The sequence below is a fragment of the Prosopis cineraria genome, unplaced genomic scaffold (genome assembly GCF_029017545.1).
Source record: "Prosopis cineraria cultivar Desert tree isolate PC_DT_omini unplaced genomic scaffold, ASM2901754v1 PC1, whole genome shotgun sequence".
Lineage (NCBI taxonomy): Eukaryota > Viridiplantae > Streptophyta > Magnoliopsida > Fabales > Fabaceae > Prosopis > Prosopis cineraria.
In genome coordinates, this window is record NW_026555332.1 from 1,381,579 (window position 1) to 1,408,046 (window position 26,468).

Consider the following 26,468-nt stretch of genomic DNA (forward strand, 5'->3'; position numbering starts at 1 on the left):
TGAATCATGGACGTCCTTGCTATAACATGTCTACTTCACTTCAAAATGGCAGAGTAAGGAGACCACTGCCTGCCGCTGCTCCTCCACTTGGCTAAAATGGCACTGTTTCTTTCTTCTTTCTTTTCTTCCTCTTTTTACTCCTTCATCCTATATATAAGATAGAAAGAGAAGTTTTACTAGTCTTATTTATGAGTGACATTATTAAATTTTTATTACAAATTTCCCTCTTACTCTCCATTAAATATTGATGAAAAAATTTGTTATTAAAGTGGGCATATTTAATAAAAATAAAGTTAAAAACTTACTAAATTTTTAAACAAATTATTGAGTTTAAAATTTTCCTTAATTTTAGTAAAATATATTTAAAATGACTTATAAGTAATACTTTTATCTAAGGCCAAACCCCCACATGGTAAAGCTAAACCTCTTTACCGTTCTGTCAGCCTTCCTCCTCTCACTAGGTCAATAGATCATTGTCTCTAAGATTCTATCATCTGTGTTTACGATGGTTGCTAACATAAAAATAAATATAGTACCTCAACTTATCAAAATGAGAGCATGTGTAGAGCTTTACAGCCTCCTTTTACATGCTTTGTGAAGTAGTTCATGTATGCTGTTGATCTAAGTACATGGTTAAAGCATTATGGGGACAACCGGCAAAAGATACTAAAATTCCTTCTCCACACCACCTACCAAGCCATGTTTTGGCGCCAGAGTGAATTTCTTGCAGTGGCGCATAAGAAAATAGAACAATGAATGGCCAGACTTCATAAAACAAACAACAGACGAAGTGAAGAGGAAAGGCAGAAGGCTTCACTTCTGATGAAAGAAACCATTAAGAACCAAAAAGGAATAGAAAACGGCACCGTTTCAACTAAGTGGAGGGAAGGCTTAACGGAGGGAAGCTGACCCTTCTATTTCAATCAATCAATTAGACAGTAGTGTCGCAGATAAGGGTTAGTAGGCATCAAAATAAGCAATTACTAGTTCACTAAGTTTGAGGGAGAGATGAGTCCACAAATGCAAAGATCAAAATTCATTAGCAGTCTGCAACAGTTCAAGTAACTATCTGAATCAACAAAGCAAACATCCAGTAACTGTTATGCTTGAAATTTCATATAACTACATCGCAAAAGGATACCAGTGAAAACAAATTGAAAACAAATTGGAATAACGTCGTAAAAGACAAAAGGTACTAATTAAATGTAGACATTCGAAATTGAGACAAATCAATTGACTCCCCGGGGGTGAGAAATGTGGACACAGAAAAATGAACACTCCCTTGATATAAATAATTCTCTAAAAAGATCGAAGAAATATATACTCATTCAAAAAATCAAAATTAAATGATAATTGGTACAGCCATCAAAAAAATTGCGCTCCCTAGGGTAAATGAGAAACTCGACCCCTCCAAATAATTAGCATGAAATATGAAAATTACAAAATGGTACAAGATGTTTGATAAGAATGCGCTAGAACACCAAGAACGCCATATGAAACGAGCGTCATGATGGTTGTGCCGCTGGAACGATGCTCACAAACGCTACTACTCAAACTCACCAAATAGCGACGGCTAAGAAATTATAAACCAAAAGTTTCTTTTTACATACATTCAAGTTCATGATTGGCTAACATACAGAACAGGGACCAGTCCAGCCATCTTGCCGTCCCTGCCAGGGCGTTTCTTCTTAACCTGCAGGAACAGATAAGCAAGGACTTAAACGGGTGGCAAAACAGGTTTTCCTTAGAAAGGTGAGAAGTCATTAGCGCTATGGTAGAGACAGAGAAAATCGAATCCAGTTGGATTCTTGACATCTCCATCACTATTGCAGACGAAATTACGAAATTACAATAGATATCCCCTTAGGACTTACATAAAACCACCCATCTACTTCGTCTTCAATCTCAACTTCTTCTCCAGCAGTTAAACTCAACTACAAGGAAAAACAATGATGTTAATTATCTCCATGCTCGCACACAGTATTTGCAATCATATTTTCTAGATGAAAAAACATGAATAAATTGAACAGAACAAAACAAAAGAAGCCCAGTTCAGTGAAATGTTCGGAACATTGTAGTCCATGATGAGGTAAAGCCATATGAAGTTCATAATCTGAGTCCACTCACCTCATCATCACCTCCTGCCGTGAAGTCATAAAGTGCTGATCCATATCGCACATTTCCAGATGAAACTTGATCGTCATCTCGAGACTCAAAACTTTGGCTTGCTAAGGGGTTTTCAAATGATTCATATCTTTTCATGATAGGAGATGAGTATGAAGGAGGCTCCTCTCTTATCTGCACAGAATTATTAGATTTAATATTGACAAAGAAAACGGGATCAGAGGAATCATGACTGGTACATCAAAAAGACAGTGGCATCTCACTGGAGAACCACGATCCTCACTGAAGGAACCACCCCAATTGGTTTGTGCCTTCTCCTGGCACAGATAATTTATAGAAAATCAAATTTCTATAAAGTAGGTTTCTTACAGGAGATAGGATTTTATTGACAAATCTATTAAAATGGTCAGGGTAAGGCAAATAATGATCGTCTTATCTCACACAAATTTCAGACCATACAAATTATATACACTCATCCAGCTTCTATTGAAAGCTTTACATGAAAATAAAATTCAGCCGATACAAGAAGCCTTACATATACATGGTGTTCACTCAACACAACCAAAAATGCACTACTGAGGCATCAAATTAGAAAGCAAACACGATAAATTGACACGACTTACTAACGAAGATAAAACGCAGATTTCAGCCATGTAATAATTGTACCATGTGACTTAAAATTCTCATTGCTCTAAATAATAATAAGGCTTGACCTTTTCAATTGACTATGTCAATATTGGAGCATCACGCACTTGTCAATTCTCTTGAAGATAAACATATAGGCATTTTAGACAAGAAATTTGGGGCAAAAAAGGAGGGAAAATGGAAGTTGTGGAGAAAAGAAAAGAAAAACAGGAGCAGTACATCACATTACTAGAAATACAGCATGTCAGATGTTACAATAACCACATATTCTTAATAATAATAACAATAATAATACCCTAGTTTGTGATGATCCATAAGTGGAAGGTTTAGAACTGAAAAGCGAAGGGTAGTTCATTCCACCAAAGTGCGATGATATCGAAGTTTCAACTGATCCTGTTGAATCTGGAGAAGATGATCCCAATGATTTTGCATCATCTTCCTGCCATTGAAAGAAATTATATTAAGTCATATAAACAATTAAGTATCCAGTCTCACATCCTAGGTTGAGTATAGTCAGGATTTGGCTCAATCCACACCTCTACTTCAGATTCTAGAAGTGTTTTTGCCCACAGGTCATCATAGCTAACTGAGGGCCTAGAGATAATATTCTCCTCATCAACTTCAGGCGCATCGGTTCCAGCACCAGCCAAAAATTCATTAACCTAATACCACATAATCATTCAGGTTAAAGGATTAATCCAGAAAAAAGTTGAGGCCCATTTAGGGTAAATCTACAAAATCTTAAAAGCGAGACACTGACCAGTATGACTTGTTTCTGTCTTTATGTATTAGCATAACATAAATATACATCTTTTCAATGTTTATCAATAAAAGACATACATCTCATCAAATTAAAGTTAAAAAATAGGGTCCAACCAAAAATAGAATTCAGAAAACAAAAAAAAAATATATATATATATATCATCCCATACCCTATTCATTGCTGGGGCATTGTTTCCCCACAAGCCATCATCACCAAGGTTTGCCGCCCAAGCATTTACTAGGTCATCATCAAGTGAATCTACTGGCTCTCTAGGTGCTGGTTTGGACTCATAGATGAGATCAGATATACCGGTAGCAACAGCTGGGTCATTCAACCCAGTTGATGCACTAATATTATGGCGTGTGCGATATATTTCAATGAGTTTTGCACTGCCAAAATATAGAGTAGCACAAGCAAAGATCAGAGTGGAGCAGGAAAGAAAATAAATCATGTTCAAGACACAACACTTTGAATACAACCAGAGCACCGTGCTAAAAGCCTTGTACTGTATCATTGTCTAACCTGAGCATCACAATTAAAACAAAGTAAACTGTTTATGTGCACCATCTATAGCACTAAAGAAAGTGGTCCTCCAGCTTGATGTTCATTTAACTAAATAGGCTTTCATCAAAAAGTGATGTAAGGAAAATTCTCACATTTATCGGAAAAATCAGTAATTTTCCTGTCTCAATACATCGTTCAGCTGTTTCAACTATTCCAGAGAGCTAATAGTCTTTAAATGGACCAACAGCCAGTATTTGTTTTGTTATTATTTCCCAAGATATATCAATATGCAAATCTTTAATACTGGTTTGGTAACAAATTTTCTTTTCTTTTTTTTTTTTGGTGGGGGGGATAAAAGGAGGAGCCATATTAGTTTATCAATTGAACGATGAGAAATATAATATTTGAATATCTCTGTTGCATTTCTTAGCCTCTTTGGCTTTTTCTGTAATTCTATTTAAGGAGGATCTCAGTTGTTATTGTTGTTGGGTTCGTCTCACAACTTGTTTCCGTTTAATCTGAAGAAGCTAGTTGGGGCTTACTTTCTCCAATAGAATGGTTCAGAAATCAAGATAGAATATTATTTGAAAAACTAGTACATCTTGTTCAAAATATGTATATGTTTGTCGTTTTGGTTTTGGCATATCTTAGTAGACTATAATTTTTAGAAGCCAAACATGTAACTCTTTATATTCATAGGTTCAGCTATAACTTGTAAAATTAAAACATAATAATAATAATAAGAGGAGGAGGAGGAGGAGGAAGGTATTGATGCAGTTTGAACAAAATAGTACCTTATTGGGCCCAAAGGCAGATACTTTGCCCTAGGAACATAACAAAACAATGAAACGAGGTCCAATAACCTTTCATGGGTTTCATATAGTTTCTTCAGTTCATCATCAGTCCATTCTTTCTTAGCATTGTCATGATTGCGTATCTCCCTATTCATAAACACAGTATTCATGAGTATTTTGCAATCAGGCTGACATGTTTGAAGCAAGCACCAAAATAATACAGCTCTCACTTGATCAAATCATCTTGTCCTCTATACATTTCATCCAGAACCTTTATCATAGGACTTAATAAAGCTCCAAGGCCAGTGCCACTAGCCCCTTGATCCTCTCCATTACTAAGATGCATATCTGAAAACTGTGACTGCAATCCACCCTGTGCTAAAGTATGCAGAAACTCATAAATCTGAAGCCTGAAAGGCTCACCAGATCTGACTGCCATCGTTGTAAGTGCCTGAGCTGCAATAATGCGAATCTGTATGTCCATTCAACACATGATATATCAATTAAACAGCATGTTCTCAGTGAACAAATTAATCATTAATTTTGGAGTGGCAAGCTAACAAAGCAACATTATTCCTTAATATTGTGTAAACTCGTTTAAGAAATAACCATCTGAAAGGGAGAAAAGGGATATACTAAACAAATTTCCCAAGGCCATAACTACAGAATTGAACAAACTACTCAAGTTATGAAACAGAGGAAATGAATTGCTATAAAAGAATAACAATTCAGACACAAGTACCTCCCAGCTACCGCTGAAAGCACACCTCTGGAGCCGAGTCAGGGCACCAGCTAGAGTAGGATTACGAGAACTAGCAGCAGCCACCATTTTATCAGCATCTAACATCATTAATGCAGTACCAGGAGGAGTTGCAGATTCCCATGCATATTCAGATGCAGCATAATTTGCATTTTCTCCCAGAAACCATACCTACAAGCATATGTTATCTTGCAGCAAACTAAAGAAATTTAAATTAATGATGAATTTAAGACTCCTTGTTGAGCATAACACAATGCTTACTGCAGCTTGGACAAGTCTTTGCAATGCAAGAGCAGATTTTGGGTCAGATGCAGAAACCCTGTCCACCGAAGTAAGACCAAGCATAGTTCCTGGTTGTGGGGGTGGCAGATCAAGAACAATAGTAACAGCTTCTAAAGCTTTATGCTTCCCATCAGGACCAGCTCCAACAAGACAAGTCTAGTAACAAAATGTAATTCCAGTCAATCATCCAGTTTAGTAGAAATCATGAAGAAAAACTAGACAATTAGCAATTGATCAGAGTTTGTGCATGCATTTATGTGATTGTGAGTGCTAATAATTGTGTGTGGGAAAGATGTTTGGCTACAGAAATGAACTGATTTCATCACTCTATGATCAGGAGATACCAAGCAGATCAGAATTGCAAAACCCTGTCACAGTTAAAAAAATAATAATAATAATAATAATAATAATAATAATAATAATAATAAAACAAACGAACTTACTTTCCACAATAGTTGTAGCACATCAGCATCGACCTTTCCCGGTACCTTCGTAGCAAATATTCTTGCAATTTCAAGAAGAGTAACAGCCATATCTGGAGAAGCCTTCAAATCAAAATTGAAATACATGTTAAGGCAAAATCATGATTGACATAATGGATGCATCCAACATATATCTTAAGCAATGTTCTACATGAATCCAAAACAACACTAATGATGTGACACAGTGACGACTTTCAGCAAGCATATATGAGCACTAATGTGGGTTGCCGCTGTTGACTGCTCTAGGTTCTTCGTCAGTGCAAACCTCTTCTGTATCATCTCACTGTCTCTGTCCTTGCAACTCCCTCAGCATGAAAGATTTCAGAAATCAAAGAATGAATGAGTGGGTTGTCAGGCTTCAGAAGTCTTCACGTGGCTGTCTCAGTTTGGATTGTCATCTTCTGTCTTCATTGGCCATGGGTTCTTGTTTGGGAGTAATACACTAGCTTCAAGAAAAAGGGAAATATGGGTTATGTGTTTTTTTTCAAAGGACTTTCACATGCCTGAACGTCTCTTGGGTTGAAAAGTCAAAGGGACAGAAGGTGCATAGCCTTAAAGTCAGAAGGGAAGAGGTGATAGCAATAGGCCCCAATGTTTATCAAGAAAAGATGGTGCAAATGGACATATACATGGGTCTGGTCACATTAGCCCCATTTCAGGAAGATAAATGGGCATGATGGTGGGCCCTGAAATGTTTTGCACTGGATCAATAAATTGCTGGGCCAAAATTCTAGTTTAGCTTCGAATGCTTCTTTTAGCCTAAAGATGTAGTTTTACACTTTTACTTGGCCCTAAGGGCAACGGTCTCTTTTGGGGGGGGGGGTAAATAAGATAATAGGGATTAGTTAAAGGCATTAACTGTTAGTTAGGATAGTTAGAGATTATGGGCTGCAAAAGGGCACAAAGGGCAATTGTAATCAGCTTTTGGGAACAATGAAATTGAGCCTCTCTGTTTTCCTCTCCTCCCTCGTCTATCTAGCTATATATATATATATCTCCCTTTTTTCTCTATTTCCCCTGTTTCCCTCCTTTTCCCTTTTCTCTCTCCCTTTCCTGCCTTTATCATGCAACTGATATCCTTAAACAAAGATAACAAGACAACAAAAGAAGGTACACAAGGAGATTGCCCAAACCCTCTAGATATACAACTCAACCAATTGCATACATTTAATTCCAAGAACTTTTAAAGTGAAGAATATATATATAGAAAGATGTTAACAACTGCAATTTTTACAATATAATGATATTTCACCACTAAATCATGTTAATATGACAAATAAAGGCACTAAGTTCATTACTTCCTTTATAGACACACACACACACACACACACACACACACACAGTGATAAGCATTCATGCACACTAAATACATAGAAAGGCTCATAAGAGCTTTTCTATCCCACAGCAAATCCACAAGTGATGACTGAACTGTAGACCATGAGCCAACACCCAAGATATGCCAAAGATACAACTTTCCACCATAAGATATGGGTGGGAAGAAATATCTATAAAAAAACAGTGTCTCCAGCCACAAGCCCCACAACGCCCACAAAAATACAACATAGTTCCAAAGGACTCACTGATTAGTTATAGACACAGTCATCCAAAAATAAGGGACATTCTTAATGTAATGTATGTAAAACAGCATGTGTGATGGAATCACATCTCATTCATCAGCAAAAGTCCATTTACCTTAAAACGGGCATGTAGAGTGAGCAATATATCATTTAACAACGCTGCTGGCCAAGCTGGATCTGAGAGTTCAGATGCAATAATAGATTCTAACTCATCAAATGAGTCATATGGGCTTTGCATCCAGATTAAAGCCTTGATTACCATGCCCCGTACATAAACACATTCGCAGGCAACTGTTGTCCGTACAACTTCCATAAGTGAATCCAATAAACCTCCAATGGTATCCCTGCCACCAGTCCCATTTGATATAGATGAAGTTCTTCTGATGCCTACAACAATTAACATTTAGAAGCTAAGTATGCAATTAGACCATCTATGTACAAAGACTACGCATTTATCAATACTATCCACCAATCCAGCTGGTTTTACACATTCAATAGGTTTAAGTCAAAATAACTAGAGAGATTGGAGATCAATATAGCCATGGAAAGAACTCAAGCAGAGGGTCCCCATTACTTTGATTTACGGATTCATGTAATAAATCCAACTTTTAACAGGATTGAGGGTCGGTATTAAATAGAAAGCATGTAATTTGCATGTCCAAAATAGTATTAAGGGTCCTTTGAGCTATTTAGATCTGTATGCATTTCCAAAGATAAAGTTTTGTAAGTATAATATCACATTAAAAAGATAATAATAAGGTAAAAGAGAGGAGGATGAGATATCCTCCAAAAGAGAAGAATACAGAGAAACAGAAGCTTAGACATGTAACATGGCACAAAATCCCACACTCTAAGAAAAATGTCGGCATTCTTCTCCTATGAAATACACAATATGACTGTATAGACCATACAGAGCCTCAAATTAAAACACCCGAGCCCAACCCCTTGTACTTTTTTCTTTTTTTTTTTAATAACACACTGAAAAAACAGTTTATCTACAAAATAAACTTCTAAATCTAAAGATGGAATAAAAATTATTCCAAGTTGAAGTTATCTTTCCTATCTTCAGAACAAAGCTAGAAGACAATTTCAACATCTAAAGAACAGTGAGATAGAAGAGGAAGGTGAGTCCAATTTGATATGAGCAGTGTTAATCAGCAAAGACATCATTGTGTTGTTTTCTGCTCTCCATACTTAGTATTTTCGGTCCTCTTTTTTTGTGGAAGCATCCCACCAGGAAAAATATTCATCCTCCCCCAGCTGGAGACATAGACCATCACCAATTTGGGCTTATTGCAAGTAATTGGGATCATTCAGCTTGTGCCCATTAAAGAGAGGGAGATACTGATGAAATATAAGAATAATATATTTTGAAGAAACCTAGGCTAGTAGATTATTATTATTCCAGGAAGAAATAGGTTTTCTTGTGTTATTTTAATATGTTGTCTCCTTTGTGTTATTTTAATATTTTGTAAAAGGAAATCTGAAAATTGGCTTTATATGGATGAGTGATTAAGGTTTCCTTAATAGGTAGGCAGCTTTAGTTTAAATAGATCAGGCTTTGCTCTTGTAAGGGGACCTTTTGCTGAATGAATGAATATTATGGGTTAATTTCTGAAAGCTCGCTCCCCCTCTTTGTTCTGCCTACCTTCCTCTTGCCCCCCCTTCTGTCATTATTTTCTTCCCTCTCCCTCTCTGTTTCAGATTTCCCCCTAATCTCTCCTTCCCTGTTTCTCATTCTCCTTCATCTCCTTTTCAGTTCTGCATCCCTCTTCTCCCTCTCTTCCTCTGTTTCTGTCTCTTCTCCCATCTCTCCCTCTATTTGAATCTATACAAGTGTGTGTGTGTGTACTTTAACCCAGATTTGACTATTTTCAGATATCATATGGTGAAGCAAACAAAGAGGGAGGATTCAAAGCAGGGAAGAGGTTTGCTCAGATTCTGAGGGGAAAAAGGGTTGAAAAAAACAATATGGTCTGTTTATTTTGCTGAATGAATCTTGCAGCGGTAGTTACGGCACTAGGGAAAATAGAGGACTTAAACAGTAAGGAGAAGACAGCTCCTGATGTTCAGCCAATTAGAACGAGAAAAAGTATTGAGTTTAAAACTTGCAACAGTCCTACAATAACCACAGATCGGACCAACTATACAATAATTGCATAACAACTACATAGACTGAGGCATGGCAAGCCAACAGAAAACACAAATATACATAATTCATCCACACCATATCCACATGCTTCCTCAGTTCCTCGCCTATTTATACAAGAGAAGTGGTCTACATCTAATTGAAGAAATACCATTTTCACACTTCCTTAATTTATCCCACCCTTTGGTTTCCCTAATCACCCCTTGGTTTCCATGTGAGAGACAAACTATACAACACATAATGACTACATATCAAACAATTTAAAGGGACCTAACTTCTAAATAATCCTTAGAAGAAAATCAGGATTCCACCAAAATTAAAAAACAAAAATACTCTGGCAGTTTAATTATCTGCCTGTCTTCCACTCACTTTTAGTCCCCTTTTATTCCCACCAACCTTATTAACTTACCTTAGAACAAGGTGAAGACCATCCAAAATCTCTTCTGAACAGATCAATTAGAGCAATAGGGCCAACTTTTAGGAGCAAAAAACAAAAAGGCAAGGCATAACTTTGGGGAGGTCAAGTAAGAATATTAAACCGCGAGGATCAAGAACCCTTACAACACAGATGTCATCATATGACCAAAAAAGTCAATAATGATGCTATGCCAAACATCAACAACGAGTAATAATATAGATTACTTTCAGGATGTGCAGTTTCATCTGAATCATGAAGATCTGTAGCCTCTGCATATGTATTAACATGAGCTCCTTCGTCAATATCCTGTAAGCCCAAAGCAAATGCAGCAGCCCGACTTTTACCCATCTCTTGAACTACTCTAGCTGCTGTATGAAGCACAGGTCTAGAAAAGCTACGGAAAGAACTCTCCAGCCTAGAGAAAAGCAGTAAATTACAGATAAGATGCCATTCAATGGTAAGCATTAGACAGCATGAACAAGTACAAAAACAAGTTTTCAGAACCTTCTCATTACAAGTTTTATAAGGGGTTGTGGGCGTTTAGTCTTTTGAGCTTTATCTTTTGAACCTTCCTTTGATGATGCTTCTGGTAACTTGAGAATCTCCCTGGTCAAACGATACCACCCAGCAGCTCGCTCTTCAGTCCTAAAAAGAAGAGGAAAATCCAATCATTACAGCAATGGGTTGATAGCATAACTTCTAACATAGATGCTAGAACTTAACCTAAGAAAGATCAAAGCATGATGATATAGAAGGGTAAGTAGATAAAATTTTTACAACATGAACCACACCTCTCAGCATTATCATATTTTCCCAGTACACATAAAATTGCTTCAAAACAGACTCTTTCACTGGGATCCAAAAGAAGTTGATAGAGCACTGAATTGAACTGAGATCTGATATCCGGCCTCTCTGTGCAAGCAAGTAAACAAGAAATTAAATCATCCCAAATTTCATGGGAATCAATTCTCCTCAAACAACTAAAGATTTTGAAGTCACCAACCATCTAATGCTCGAGCTCTAGATATAGTGTAGCACAACCTGGCTAGAGAAACTCTTGCAAGAACATCATGCAAATGGAGAACATCTTGTAAAGCACCTGCAACGTACAGCAAAATAACCCGAACAAAAGAATTTAAACAACGTGAAATGAAAGCACAGTCATTAAATTCCACAAGGATTTACACCTTACTAAGCACACAAGCAGCAAAAACAACTCAATAAAGAAAAGGAAGTCTCTGGCTTTCCTGTAAATTATATGCTTCAAGAATTATGAATGTTACAAGGGATAGGTGAGTTCTCCATTTTCAGCAGGGCCACAAGACTACAAATTCTTGCATAAAGAATTATATTTATTCTTGGACCACACAACATGGAGGGTTTATCAGGTAGTCTTTAGGACTGGGAAAAAGAAGACACCCATGAAACTTGAGATGGCATAGCAATCAGGAATGCCTACCATACACAACACCAACAAGAAAATCATGGGACATAGAAGACACAGTATATGATGTAATGCAATTCACTGACTTCAAACTAGGAAGAACACAGCGTTCAACAAAACTCCTGTTTTATGTATTTGATTCGGTGGGCAATGGAACTTCATGAATGCAAGAGAACAAGAAAAGGAGGATTTGAGGAATATTCATCCAACATACCTCCAGGCTGCACATGATTCCCTGAAGAAGAATACCCAAGAAGCATTAGACTCAGGAGAGGAAGAAACTTTATTCCAAAATTACATTTGGAAAAAAGAAATCACAAAATATCATTGAAATGGAGAATGATTCTCAAGATTTACTACGTTACCTAAGGCCATTGCGACAGCATAAGGGTCCATTGCAGCTAGCTCAGAAACAATTTCCAATGAATGCCTCACAGAAATAGGATCAGCAAATGAAATCCTGCAGTCAAGTCTGCTTAGTACCGGAAACTATAAACCAGCAAGGAGAAAAGAAACATGCAAGAGTTAATTGTCCATGAATATTTAAGGTAAAACCACAACAAAAGCAATCAGGAAAAAGTTGCTCAAACAGATAAGAGACAAAACAAACAATCCAATTCTTCCATATAGCAGATCAAGTTCTAGGCCCTGGTTCTTTAAAAATCCAGGATCCAGAAATCCTCTCAATTCAAAGATATCAAATAATTGCAAACCGTAAAGCACGATTTCATCCCAATAGATTTTTTTCCATCACAACAGCTTAAGCTGTTAGAAGGCGACCAATGAATGATTTTATTAATATATTTAATGTGCCCCTAATACCAAAGAACTAAGTGCCCCAAGAAGAGAAAAATGCACAGGCCTGCCATACCTAGCACAAAAATTAATTTTAGTTAAGAGAAAGAAAGTGAAAAGGATAAAAATCCAAACCACTTGATCATGAATGCTCTAGTCCTTGTCAAGGACCATTTCATAATCAAAGCTTAAGCTGTTTAAATAAGGCCAATGAATGGTTTTGTTAATGTCTCTAGCACAAAGCTGTGTCCATAAAACTCCAGTAAGTTACTTCCAAAAAAAACTTCCAATCTCAAACTGATGTCGTTTAGGAAAGAAATACCATTGCAATTTCAAAAGAGTAAATTGCACTGGTATTTCTTTTGTTTTTTAAATGGTAAAGATCAATTTATAGCATTCAGTCAAATGAGAAATTGTCTGCAGCCATTAAAATATAGTTGGTTATTGAGGTCCTAATTGGAAGGCGGCATCTCGCTATGAAGAGAGGTTACTAGATATTAAGTATGAATTTGAGTGTTTTGGGTTTAATCTCAACCTGATGCATTCTACATTGCTGTAGAAAAGCATTGAACTTGGATAGCATCAGTTATCTTTTTTGAAGGAAACAATTGCTAGGCTCAAGCATAATTTTCAATGGCATGCCATGGCTATGGCGTTACAATTGTCATTTGGCAGAGAGCACACCATCTTGGCAGCTTGAAGAGCCAGTTTTTGAAGTCCATCTCTTCAACAATGCACTCACTTTGTTCGTCCTCTTTCTTTCCTTTCTCAGCCTTCCAGCATCAAGTTTTAATCACATCTCCAACTTCTTTCATTCTTCAGTTTTGGTTTTCTCTCTGTTCATTCATCTCTCCCTTCTCCGATTTCATCGTGTCATCTTTTCCTTGTCCGTTATTGAAGTTGTGTCCCTCACTGACTGTTTATTTTCCTCATTCTCCATATATGTGTTCAAAGAATTTTAGAGAGTGGCATAACATGCAAACATTCACTCACCTATAAGCAAGTCCTAAATATATACCTCATGCTCACTATTTATGACTCAACATCAAGAACATGATTAAAGTATTTATGATAGAAAATATGGCAAATGTTATTTTAGAAAGAAATAATTGTTTTTGCATTATTTAGTATTTTGTAAGTTTCTTTCTAAGGAAGGAAACCTGACCTGCTTTTGTTTTTTTTTACTCTTTATAAATTTTAAATCTGCAAGTTGAGCTTTCCTTATAGGGAAGGAAACCTCAAGCTTATATTTATTTCATTTTATGTTTCCTTCATAAGAAGGAAACCTTAATTGTGGCTTTTATAAAAAACCACCATACAGCACATGTAAGGAAGTTCTTAGAGAGTTGGAATGAATTGCTGAATTTTGCGAATGTTTCTTAGCCCTGCGTCTCTCCCCTTCTATTCTCCTATCTATCAGTTCTGCGTTCCTCTCCACTTCCCCTGCTTTCTCTGTTTTCTGTCATCTCTCCCCTCTGTTTCGCTCCCCCTTCACCTCTCGCTCTCTGATTCTGTTTCTTCTTCCTCATCCTATTCTGTTCAAATCAATGTGAGTGTGTGTGTTTTACATCAATTTAGGCACTTGAGAATTTCCTTGCCTGCTTAATCCTAAATAATCTAACCAAAGAACCATATGAAATCAATTCAATACAGTTGATATGGTGCCTTATGTCATTGTATGCGTGCACAAGTGCAAGCACATGTACCCTTTTCCACATAGTTACTTTACCAATTATAATGCTTACATTTCAAGAAACATCTTCAAAAGCTCTTAAGGGACCATCAATATCCAATCAACAAGTTAAACAATTTGTTGACGTTAAGATTTACAAAGAAAGTTTAGAGAACATCAATACCAGAACTCCCTCTCCATATTAATTTTCATATATATATATATATGCATTATCTTTTTTAGACAGCACATGTTATTACACAAGTCTTTTATCTTAATTCTAGATTCCAGATTATCTAATTATATACAGCATACTTTAGTGTGCCATGCACCACAGCCCCAAGAGCCTCTGCAGCAACAAGGTGCCACATACCATTAACAACTAAGCCAGTATATCATACTTCATAACGAAAAAAATAATAATATTCATCTGCATGTTGCAAAGCAAAAATTCAAAATGTCAAACACATGAGTATCTAAGTAACTTACCCTTGTACAGCACGATGCAAAAATGCTGGATTTCCAGGATCCAAAGGAAGTCTTCTCAAAGCACTCAGCGCAGAATATTGTAAATTGGTTCGGATGATAGACTATATCAATCAAGATTATTCAGGCACAACAAAAATAAGCAAATTTAAAGCCTTTAAGTTGAATGGACATCTATAATAAAATAAGATTTATTGCTTGGGATTAAATAGTTGTAAGAATAAAAAAACTTAAACCTAAAACAAGTCACTGAACCTCAGTTAAGATGTTAAAAGCCCATGAAAAAAATTTACATCTTATTTGGATAAGAAATTGTTGAAAAGAGCTTTTAGAGAGAAAAGCTCATTGAAATTGGAGAGCAGTAGAAATGAGCTTTCGAGCAAATGTGCTTCTGAACACACGAAAGTTGGAGCCTCAGAACTCTGCTTCTGAAGAATGTCCCTTTCTTCCTCTTCAACCCCAAATCTCTCTTCTTGTCACTCATCTCACCCCCAACTGTCGCACACCGATGAAGCTCATTATCTCTATTCTCCACGAAGGCTTCAGATCCTCCTAATGGTAATTTTTTTCTAACATTTTTAAAGGGTGCTAGTGTATATAATCGTTTATTACCATTTCAGTTTTTTTGAATTAAATATTCCATAATTTATCAATTTATTCTATGTGTTTAAAATTTAAGATTTTTATAATTTATCAATTTTTCTTTTTTATTATATTTTCTAAAAAAATTGAAATTTAAAGTTTCATATTTTTCCCTAAAAATATCAAATTAGTCATAAAAATATATATCATAAAATTCTGTCCATTTTTGTTATTATACATCTATAATGACTTTTGAATTTCATCATTTAAACAAATTTCAATTTATCAAACCAACTTTAAAAAAAAAAGTATCCAAACACAAATCATGTTACAGTTACAAACTTTTATCTTAACTTCAATTTGCAAACCTTAGTTCATTCTAAGTATAGTTTTGCAACTTTAATCCAAAAACACCCAAAATAAATAAATGAGTAACTAACTAGGGCAATATGATGGCCTTTTGGGCCAATCCCAATAACACCGTTCAACAGCAATCAATCATGCAGCAAATCTTTCAATCATTCCCATTTGCCTTGCACATAACAATATGATTTAGTGCCCTCTTTCAAAAGGTGGGTTACGAAATTCTCAAGTTTTAATGTTTTATTCTTCCCTGTGGCTCTCGCTTCCTCCAACTTGGTTTCCTTACACTCTGCTGCAAAAGTCGTGTCTAATCCTAAAGAACAGATAAAAAAGATAGGGACAAAATAAAACTTTTATAGGAAGAAGATAGTGAATAAAGAACTGCATAGCCCAGCTAAGCTTCAGGACCAGGCAAGAAAAATGATGGATCCTTTGCATATCACTTCCTTTAAGAAGTGAACTGGTACTGTCACTTCCTTACTGATAATAGTCCCTTGAGGACTTAGAGAAGACATAAGTTGCTCTGAACCCAACTTAAGTGATCACCTGCACTAATGCTGCTGTTCAGGAATACTGGACAATTAACCACAAAGAGCAGGTGAATTCCTCTATTCCTTCTGACCACCAAGATTGTTGGTTCCCCACTGACAGTAACACTACTAAGCTCAAGAGTGATGGCTCATTCTCACCTACCTCCATAAAAGCAGCAATAGGGGTCGGGTCATATGCAGGCATCATTCAAGCTGTTTCATCAAGGGTTGGCGCAAACTACTTGCTGATTCTAGTTTTTTTTTTTTCCTGAACTTCTTGCCTGTAAAAAAGCTACTGAGATAGCTGTGGAGTTTTAGGAATCAGAACGTCATCATTGAAATAGATTGCCTGGAACTTTTTTAACAATATAACGAGCAAGAATGTCTCCTGCTGTGCTTGGTCTTATCATGGGGATAATTGAAGACTTGATTAAGAGAGATGATCTGATGCATTCCATCTCCTTTTCGATTGTGAAACATGAAGGTAATTCTGCTGCACATTGGCCGGCAGTCTCTTCTTTAAAGGGTGTGGGCTCTAATGGCTGGGTTCTCAGTCCTCCACTCCCTCTTCCTGAGATTCTGACTAAAGATCAGCACTCTTCTCATCTATTTGACCAGAAACCTGTGATTCATAGGGATAGAGAAGGCAATGGTTGATTTTCTCCCTCATTTTGTCTTATGTTTGCTTAGGTCTCTGCTTAGTTCTGGCTTATGACTTTGCTTTGCTATTTCTGTCTGGTTGTGAACTCTTGTTTTTTTTCAGTTTTAATGAAAGGTTCTATCCTTGCTGCTTAGAAAAAACAAAAACAAAAACTAAGATTTAGGAGCCTTTACAGTGAACATTAGTGATCTAGTAACAAAGGTGACAACTCTGCTGCTGAGAGACCAATTTTGGGGCATGAGTACAAATTGACTGAAAATCCAGCAAGGACAGGAAGAAAAGTCCAGTCTCCTCCCAAGCCTTGGCTTCCACCGAGACTCACAAAATTTGCCTGCCACCCAGCTTCCCTCACAGTCTCCTAATTTTCCACCATCCTAACCAATAGAAATCCTCCTTATCTGCCATTGCGTGTCTTAACCCCAAAACATGCTTCCCTGGAAATTTCTGATGCATACTTCCCTTAACAAGACTCTTATTTTATGTATACATATTTTCCTAACCTGTATGTCACATAATTATCATCTTTTCATGAGTCACTAAGATATTGGTTTGTTTTCACATTGCACTGACTTCATCCCAACCCAATTATACTTCAAGCAACACAAACAAGTAGCAAAATTAAGTGCAGAAGATAGTTGCAAAACAATTTTACCTCTTTGTCGCCACCTTTAGCACCTAGCATGCCTTTTTTCCGCTTTTGTGGTGCATCACCCACCTAAAACATTAAAATAAAAGAGGTAAAGAAAGCTCAAGAAACATAAATTCACAAGACTTAGGGTTATACAAGAAAACAAAATGACATGTTAACCGCTTCACCTTCAGATATGGTGAAATCCATATCCATATGTTATAAATAATAATTTAAAAAAAAAAAGAGAGAGACCCACAACTCAGAAGTCATGAACAGTGCAGCCCAGATCAGACTCCGTCCAAAGCATGGGATCACAATTTATCTAGTTTTATAATAAAAAAATGTAATCGCATGTGACTGTAACTGATCTTTTCTTCTCAAATCTTAAATAACACATTTAAAACTTTCTAAGTAGTTGATCAAATTTAAAATTAACATGGTCCAGGGGAGCACGCCAAAGTCAAAAAATATTGTTCAATTAAAAAAAGAAAAGATGAACCAAAGTTTAGGAACTTCCAAAAAAAAAAATCCTAGAAGACGTTTAAAAAAAATCAATTATTAAACAAGTGGGGCAAGCCAGCCCTAGACTTTAAAGAAACAAGGAAAAGAAAGTCATAATTCTCTGTAAACTGTAAATAGTCTTATAGCTAATAAATTGCAAGGAGTAACAACATAACCATGTCCTCCGACATATTATCATAAACCACTAAATTTGTAAAAAAATTTGTATAGCCAATAAAGACTTTCGGGTAGCACAAACCTTCTCCAGTATGCCAAATACAATTTCATACAATCTGGACAAAATTTCAGAATTATTTGAAGAAGCAGACGTAAGAGCCTTCAAAGCTTGCAATCTTCGTGCATGAACTTCAAATCAACCAAATAAATAAGGGTCAAGACCATCTCAACATGGCAAAAAGATAGGGGAAAAAATGATTTGACTTCTAAAAGTCAGGAAATTACGAAATTAATGGAGATTTCAATGTTTGAATAGGTCTAATTTAACTTCACATGAATACCATCTGTAGAAATCTGACAATCTATCATACTCTATTATGCATATAATTTATTTTTTTCTGTTTTAATGTACAATAAATATTTTATTATAAGGAAAATATGCCCAAGTTCACAGGAAATACAGGACAAGCCAAGCCCCGTGCTCAGAATATTAAAACATATCTCCTTCTGCCATTTTAGCAACTTTAACCATTGTGACAAACCAGGCCTAGCATTTGCCAGAGGCATAATACCACTCCCAAGCAAGAATTTTCTTCTGTGCTCCTCAATATTCTGGCCTTCCATTCATAATAAAACATCTCTATTCTCCATACATTCCTAACCTCTAATATCTCAATCTTACTTCAAACTGAAAATGTCAATAAAAAAAATTCAGAACTATACATACACACAACTACAGAGCAATTACTACCTCCATCCCATTTTGTAAGATGATTTTTGGAGATTTGACATCCTATAATATAAGATGTTTTGAGAAAAATAATGATTTATTATGAAGCTTATTCCAAAATTATCCCTCATTATTTCACTCCTTAAATATACTTCTTTCTCCCTCTCCCTTATTAAGTGAAGGGTATTTTTGGAAGTTCATAAAGATATAAAGATTTCAAACTGCATTTAATTGTCTTCAATGGTATTCACAATTTTACCAGAAAATGTCTTAAAATGGGGCAGAGGGAGTATTTCATATTAACAGTCCATTAAGCAACAGTTTCTCATTCTCAGGTCATTTTTAAGGTTTGATTGTTGTTGATTTTTTTTTTCCCTCTGGATATCAATAAAAAAACTTCTAAGGGAATACAAATAAGTGAACTCACAAATAGAGACATACCTTATGCCACAAATGGTTAAAAACATCTCAAGCAAAATTGGGGAGAGGGGGCCTTACATTCAACATCAGCATTTTTGGCTTCTGCAGTAAGCTGTTCTACTATCCGTGGAACAACATCAGCTCGAGTAACACCTCCAACAGCATCAATGTCAGCCAAGGCATCCCAGTTTGGAGTGGGTATCCCACCCCCTGTACCCACACCTTGGGAACCAGTGTCAGACAAAATTCTGGCCAGATAGTAATAGACATACCGTAGCACGCTTCTATCTTCACATTGCTGATTAAGCTGTAGAAAAAAGATAATACTATATGATTTGACTAAAAAAAGGGGTTGATAAAGTATGTAAGCACAATTTTTCCCATGAAATTCAGAAAGACATTCCTGTATATCCCGTAGAGCAGCTCTAATTCAAGAAGGCACCACAAATAGTCCATGGGTATAGAGGGACACACAAGGAATGGTATCTTAAGAAAATAAAGTAGAACCAAAGACATACCATGAGAAGTGAAGGTGCTAATGAAGGGTCCACTGAGTTATACACAGCAAGTTTTGGAAATACATGACGCACTAGTTGCCGCTGAGAATTTTTCTACAATGGAGCGATCATCAAAACCAAACTATATTACTAGAGTATTCAGTCAAGAGACAAAAATATGATCATGTAGGTTCATGAGTGCCAACGCTTACTTGATCAGATGTGGCAGCTAGTTCATGAATACTTCTGGCGAGCTGGGAATATGAAACTGGCTGTAATACAAGTGCACAACACATCAACCACACAGGGCTATACATTATCATTTTCCCCTTTGTGCAAATAAAATCTTCAAGAGTATGTTTATCATTAACTACCAATTCACCAAGGGCAAATAGTAGCACAGCTTTTCAAGCACGACGAGCACAAGTGATGCTGTTAAACTTAAAACCAACTATCTAACTACTCTGATCATCTCCGATCTCTTTAAAATCATTGAGGAAAGCAACCTATTGATCAAATATACTAAACCAGAGCTTGTAGAAGAAAAAGGGAGATATGCAATTCCAGACCTTTTTCCTTTGCTTTTGCGGCATTATATTAGTCCTAACTGGGGCTAAAGCAGCTTTGGCAACGGTTAGGGTGTCGGTCTGGATCTGCATAAACGTGGTTCTCTTGGACTTCTTTTCCCCGGCCGGCTTGCCCAGCGCGGTTGGCTGAGCTGCCGGAGCCGCTGTCGCCGAAGTTGAAGCCGTGGACGATGCCGTTGTTGGGTCCGACGTGATTAGATCCATGAGAGTCGTCCCTGATGAGTCCTGTGAAAATCCGAATGAAGAACACGTTCAAATTTCGAGGGAAATCCCCAGGAAGTGCAACGTGATGCAGAAAGAACAGGAAAGGAAGTTGAGAGGAATTACCGCCATCGGAACTGTTGCTTGTCTTCAGATCAAATTACCAGAGAGAATTTGCACTTGCTGTTCTATATGCCAGTTAGTTGGTACTTCGTCCGGAAGGCCAACCACGAAATTGGGCACAGCGTGCTCAAATCGCCCATCGTTACTTTTTTTTATCTTTTCTGCCCTTTTTTTTTTTTTTTGTTTTGTGTTGTGGAGGGGGGGTGGTTTTGGAGGCCAAATTTTATCTTTTCCGCTGGATCTGAAGTTTTCTTCGTTCTCCAATTATTTTACTTTTGCATTAGTTAAAATTGTGTTTTTTTTTTTTTTTGGGTCAGCAGTTAAAATTGTGTTTATCAATACCTTGACTCTTGAGTATAAAGGAAAATAAATAAATAAAATCATGAATAAAAAGTTTAGATAAATTATACTATGGAACAGTGGAACTATTAAGTTTACCTCTAATCCTATACAGTACTTTTAGATATATACAGATTGCTCATTAACCATGTTTTTACATCAACTATGAAATTTAAAAATAAAATGCATTTTTTTTTTTATCTTGCCATGTTCAGGTTAAGAAAGGAGCGTCTGCTTGAATTTGAAGCTGTAAATTTAACCACCTTTTATCTAACAGCTCATTATAATCAAATCCATTTGACAACGAATTGGATATTTCATCATTTATTTAGTATATATATTAATAACTTCAAATTAAATTTCATTTAATTATAATTTAATTTATCCGCAAAATTTAGGTGACTAGATTGATTCAAGAAGCACAATTGGGGGTAAGTAAAAATATCAAAAGAAGGCAAAAAGTTACTCTGATCCCAAATTATCACATAACATTGAAGGAATTTTATTGTTTCAAAATAAAAGATAATTTGATAAAAATAGTTTCATTATAATATTTTTTTCAATGTTATTTTAAATGAAAAGAAAATTAAAATGATTATAAATTTAAAATTGTATTAAATGAAATGTATTTTTTAATTTTATATTTTTGTTTTAAAAAAATAAATTTGTCTAAAGTGTCATAATTGAGTTTTACTTATATGCAAATTCGGGATACAAAGAATATATCTGAAACAGACGAGATTGCTTCCATGCCATCGCAATGACAACTTGAAACCATGAAATTAAAGGAAATGTGGAATGAGTATATTTGTACTCAATATGTGTTGAGTACTATTATTTTTTTTTTTCCTACCAGACAATATGAATTGAGTACTATGCTTAACAAACTTGTCGATGGGCCTAGTGGGCCAATAAAGGATCTCCAGTCTTATACGCCTTGGGAACTTTTCTTCCGTCTGTGAAACTTCATTTAGCTTTCATTTTGGGTTGCTGATCCAGGTCCATCATTCGTTACACGGAATTGAATAGAAAATAAAAAATAATTTTACGACATAGAAACTATTTTATGTACCCGTACATTTTAAAAAAATGGTAATAATATAATAATAAAGTACCATTGCCATTGAATATTAATATAATATAATACTATTTTTCCTTCATGGCTATACGAGAAACTTATTGTTGTTTCATAGTACTCCTTCGTCTTTCTTGAGAGTAGTTCATGGAGGTTTTGTTCCATCAGCTTTTATCTGGTCTCGTTTTATTTTGTGTCTGTCTTTTGTGTCTGGGCTTGGGCCCTTTTATGTTGTAATCTTTTTATTTGTGTTTAATAATTCTTTTTTCTGTTATTAAAAAATATTATCAATGTCAGTTTTTGTGCCTATAAGATGCTTCGGAATCTATTTGTTTCTCACTTTTTTTTTTTGGGCCAGCTATTTGTTTCTCACTTTGATGATGTAGTAACACGCTTTGAATGTACCAAAGCTCTAAGGGAAGAGATAGAGCAACGGATGAAACTAATTAAGTCTGCCATGAACACAAACCTTGGAGAATCCAAAAATATTTTGTGTTTATTATATATAATATAATCTACTCCCTCTGTTAAAAAATGTAAGGCATTTTTAATTGAATCTCACCCCAATAAAATAATTACCCACTTTTCAACTAACCTTATCTTTTCATCTTTACCCTTATTAAACACTCTATAATAAATATAAAATCATTATCAATGAGGGCACTTTTGAAAAAAGAAAATGATTACATCTTGAAAGACTAAAAATGTCTTATATTTTTTCACATCCAACTCTCAAAAAATAACTTACATTTTTTAATAGAGGGAGTATAAGATTTTTTTTTCTTTAATAACTAGTGAATTCTTTTATGCTATGTTTGGATACACATGACTGTGAATTTAAATTTGAGCCAAATCCATTGTTTGGATAATTAAAAATGTATGGATTTGGATTTGACCCAAATCCAAATTCAAGTTCTCCCTCAATCTCTTTGTAATTTAAAATCTTTTTTAAACCTCTACTATTTTAAATCATAACTCAAGCTCTTTTATAATTTGACTAAAATGCATGAAGGCTTGATCGACCTAACAACAGTAATTAGACTAAACCACCAAAGTTAACGGAAACAAGCTGCCACCATTGACAAGGACGGGACAACCAACTTCCATCGAGACCGGACTAACAGTGACGATGGGGACGAGAAGACCTGCTTCCACCAAGACCAGACTGACGGCGACGATAGGGATGGGATGGCAGACTTCCAACGGGACCGGATCGATGATGATGACGAGGACTAGAAGACCTACTTAGACTAGCACCAGACCGATGAAGACGACGGGAGCCAGACGGTTGACTTCCACTGAAACTGAATCTATAACAATAACAAGATTGAAAGTCCAACTTCCACCGGGCAAGGACCAAACGATGACCTTCCATCACCATTCCTTCAATTTGGTGGCCGTCACCATCACCATCACCATCTAATGTTGATGGAAGTCGACCATTCGGTTCTCATCGTTGGCATCGATTCAGCCTGGTGGAAGTCGACCATCCGGTGCCCATTGTCGTTGGTTCAGTCCCGATAGAAGTCAATCGTCTGGTACTCGTCATCGGTGTCAGTCTGATCTTCATGAAAGTCAGCCACCTTGTCCTCATCGTCGGCATTGGTCGGTCCTGGCAGAAGTTGATCGTCTGGTGCCTGTTGTAGCCATCGGTCTGGTAACGATGAAAGTTGGTCGTCTAATCCTAATCATCATCACTAGTTCGGTCTTGGTGGTAGTCGACTGTCCCGTCCCTATTGTAGCTGTTGGTCCGATCCCCATGGAAGTCTGCCATTTGGTGTCCGTCATCACCATCGATCCGATCTCGATGGAAGTCGGCCGCTCGATGCTCATCATCATCGTCAATCCCATCCTAGTGGTTGCGACTGTCTAATCCCAGTGGAAGTCGAAGGTCCTGTCTTGGTTGTCACCGGTGCCATAGTCCCAATCAGCTTTGTTTGTTTGATCTTGTTAGAAGTTGGTCATTCGAATCGTCAAGTTTGACTAATCTTTCAAATTTTTTTAAATTCAAATTTAAAATTTAAAATTTAAAATTTTATTTTAAATCTAGACAAAGGATTTTAATATTGTAATTTCAAATTTTTTATATCATCTAAACAAAGAATTTAGAATCTATGAATTTTAAATGTGAGATTTCAATTATGAGATTTTAAATTCAAATTCCCAACTTAAATCCACCCATTCAAATACAACCTTAATAAATTTTTAAATCAATAAAATGTATAAATTAAATCATCATGATCAGCTAATTAAGTAACCGTCCTTTGAGAAAATCCAAAGTAAATGATGAACACAGGTCATTGATTAAACCATCAAGTTTTGTTTGATATTATTGAAGCATTCTCCGCTGTCATGTTCTATATTCTTTGTTTTAATATATATTTGACTTGGCTTGTTGCATACTCAAATCACCATTTGTTAATTCCTGCTTACTGGTTTTGATGAGTAGCTAGGGATACGTCTCTACCATTATGAGAATACTTCTAGTTATTGTCTCATTAAATTGTCTAGCACAGCTTTCGCTTTCATTTATTAGTTAGTTCTCTACTCTATTACTGATACTAGCACGTACTGCCACCTCAATATTTTTGGTTTATGCCTTTATGGTAATTAACCAGCACAGGCAAAAAACTGTTACCTCTGTGCGTGCGCGTGCGTGTGTGTGTGTGTGAGTTATTGCACTGACTTGTTGAAACTGTTGCCTACTGATACTGATAAGTTATTGCACTGACCAGGCGACACTTTATTTGATTTTAAGAACCCTTAGCTTGCTTGTATGAACAATACACACCTACAAACACATTGAATAAGATTCTCTCCATACGCAGAAGAAATGATAGAAAGGGAAGTTTTGGTAAGCCCTAGATTATGTCAAGTGGATTCTCCCCATTTGGGAAGAATCAAGTCTCAAAAGCGATATGTGCGTAACACACACAGCGCCACTCATCGCCCCTTTCGGTGTATGGAGTTAAAAAAAAAAAAAAAATTCTCTATGCACTCTACTGTCAGTAAACACATTAATCATGAGATAACTCAAACCTTTTACATTACCTCATATTAAATATGGACGTATAGATGAAATATAAATTTCACAAAGAATTTTTTTTGTATGGCTTTCTCTAAATAAAATATCGTAAAACATTTAGTTTAATTTATGCTATAAGGATATAATTAACCAGAAAAGAGAAAAGCATGATGGATATATACCCCCCCGGGCCACACACACACACACACATAAACGAAAGATCAATTCAACCGATGATCCATCGAAACTCCCTTGTACATATGCTTATACAAACAATAAATACAATCATATACAAAGAAAATTACATGGTGCTGATTCATTATTCAATCCTATTAGACTCAATATTTTGATCTACAACACAAAAAAGCCGGCCGGTTTGATCACACTATGTCCCCTCGAGGAAGTTATTTGACCGATCATCGTGAGCTTTAGCAGAAGAAGAAGAGGTTGGAGTTCGACAGACAGGACAAGAGTCGTGTAGCTTGAGCCATGGGTCAACGCAACGAAGGTGATAAAGATGGCCACAATCAGGAAGCAACCTTAACGTGTCTTCATCTTTATAATCCGCTAAGCAAATAGAACAAGAATTAGAAGGATCTTCAATATTATTGCTGGAATAATGGTTTTTATTCTGCTTCATCTCAGAGTAAGAGAGCTTGGGGAAGCTGTTGAGAGTGGAATCGTCAAGGCCACGTTGTGCTGCCGGCACGGCGGCGGAATCCGGAGGAGGAGGAGAGCGAACAAGGAAATTGAACACGAAGGTGTTGCCGGAGAGCCGGTGGAGGCGGAGGCAGGCAAAAGAGATGGATAGGATTAGAAAGACGACACCAAAGACGAAGGCGACGGTGCCGCTGTTGAGGTTCATCTGTAAATATTAAAGCCAGAAGCGATAGATTGAGGATGGATCTTTTGGGAATCAATGGAAGCTAAAGGTCAACCATTTCTTGCTTTTCAATCTTTCATTTTCTTTTAAAAAAAACAAAATAAAAATGCATTTCAAGTACTTTAATTTAATGAATTCTATGGAAAAAAATCATGCCTAGCAATTCAGATATTAAATTTAAATACTTATGTAATTAATAAAAACTAATGATTAAAAATCAAATCAAATTTGACTATTGTATTGTCAAT

The 26,468-nt window shown here is 36.2% G+C and overlaps 2 protein-coding genes across 3 annotated transcripts; both read right to left on the reverse strand.

Annotated features, from left to right (window-relative positions):
• Positions 1–1,261: 1,261 nt before the first annotated feature.
• Positions 1,262–21,057, reverse strand: LOC129287810 (uncharacterized). Of its 2 annotated transcripts, XM_054924058.1 has the most exons (27): positions 20,902–21,057; positions 20,557–20,799; positions 20,200–20,259; positions 20,009–20,101; positions 19,569–19,797; positions 18,423–18,529; positions 17,684–17,746; positions 14,899–14,999; positions 12,308–12,402; positions 12,157–12,177; positions 11,502–11,597; positions 11,290–11,410; positions 11,003–11,143; positions 10,723–10,913; positions 8,047–8,318; positions 6,316–6,417; positions 5,852–6,028; positions 5,573–5,761; positions 5,061–5,302; positions 4,831–4,977; positions 3,702–3,921; positions 3,306–3,431; positions 3,065–3,208; positions 2,388–2,441; positions 2,128–2,298; positions 1,875–1,934; positions 1,262–1,693 (listed from the first exon to the last, which is right to left on the reverse strand). In XM_054924058.1, exons 1-27 carry the CDS (start codon positions 20,905–20,907, stop codon positions 1,619–1,621), a joined length of 3,546 nt encoding a protein of 1,181 aa, XP_054780033.1. In that variant the 5' UTR covers positions 20,908–21,057; the 3' UTR covers positions 1,262–1,618. The 2 variants fall into 2 exon arrangements, with proteins under 2 accessions (XP_054780033.1, XP_054780041.1); XM_054924066.1 differs by lacking the exon at positions 2,388–2,441.
• A 4,665-nt stretch (positions 21,058–25,722) lies between these two features.
• LOC129319166 (putative RING-H2 finger protein ATL71) lies at positions 25,723–26,202 on the reverse strand. Its single transcript, XM_054964154.1, has one exon. It carries the CDS (start codon positions 26,200–26,202, stop codon positions 25,723–25,725), a length of 480 nt encoding a protein of 159 aa, XP_054820129.1.
• Between the last annotated feature and the right edge of the window lie 266 nt (positions 26,203–26,468).

Coding starts and splice junctions, on each gene's coding strand:
- LOC129319166 (XM_054964154.1), bottom strand. CDS start 26,202: ATGAACCTCAACAGCGGCACCGTCGCCTTCGTCTTTGGTGTCGTCTTT.
- LOC129287810 (XM_054924058.1), bottom strand. Junction 12,403..14,898: donor TTGCATCGTGCTGTACAAGG/GTAAGTTACTTA, acceptor ACTTGACTGCAG/GATTTCATTTGCTGATCCTA. Junction 12,178..12,307: donor TGCTGTCGCAATGGCCTTAG/GTAACGTAGTAA, acceptor ATTCTTCTTCAG/GGAATCATGTGCAGCCTGGA.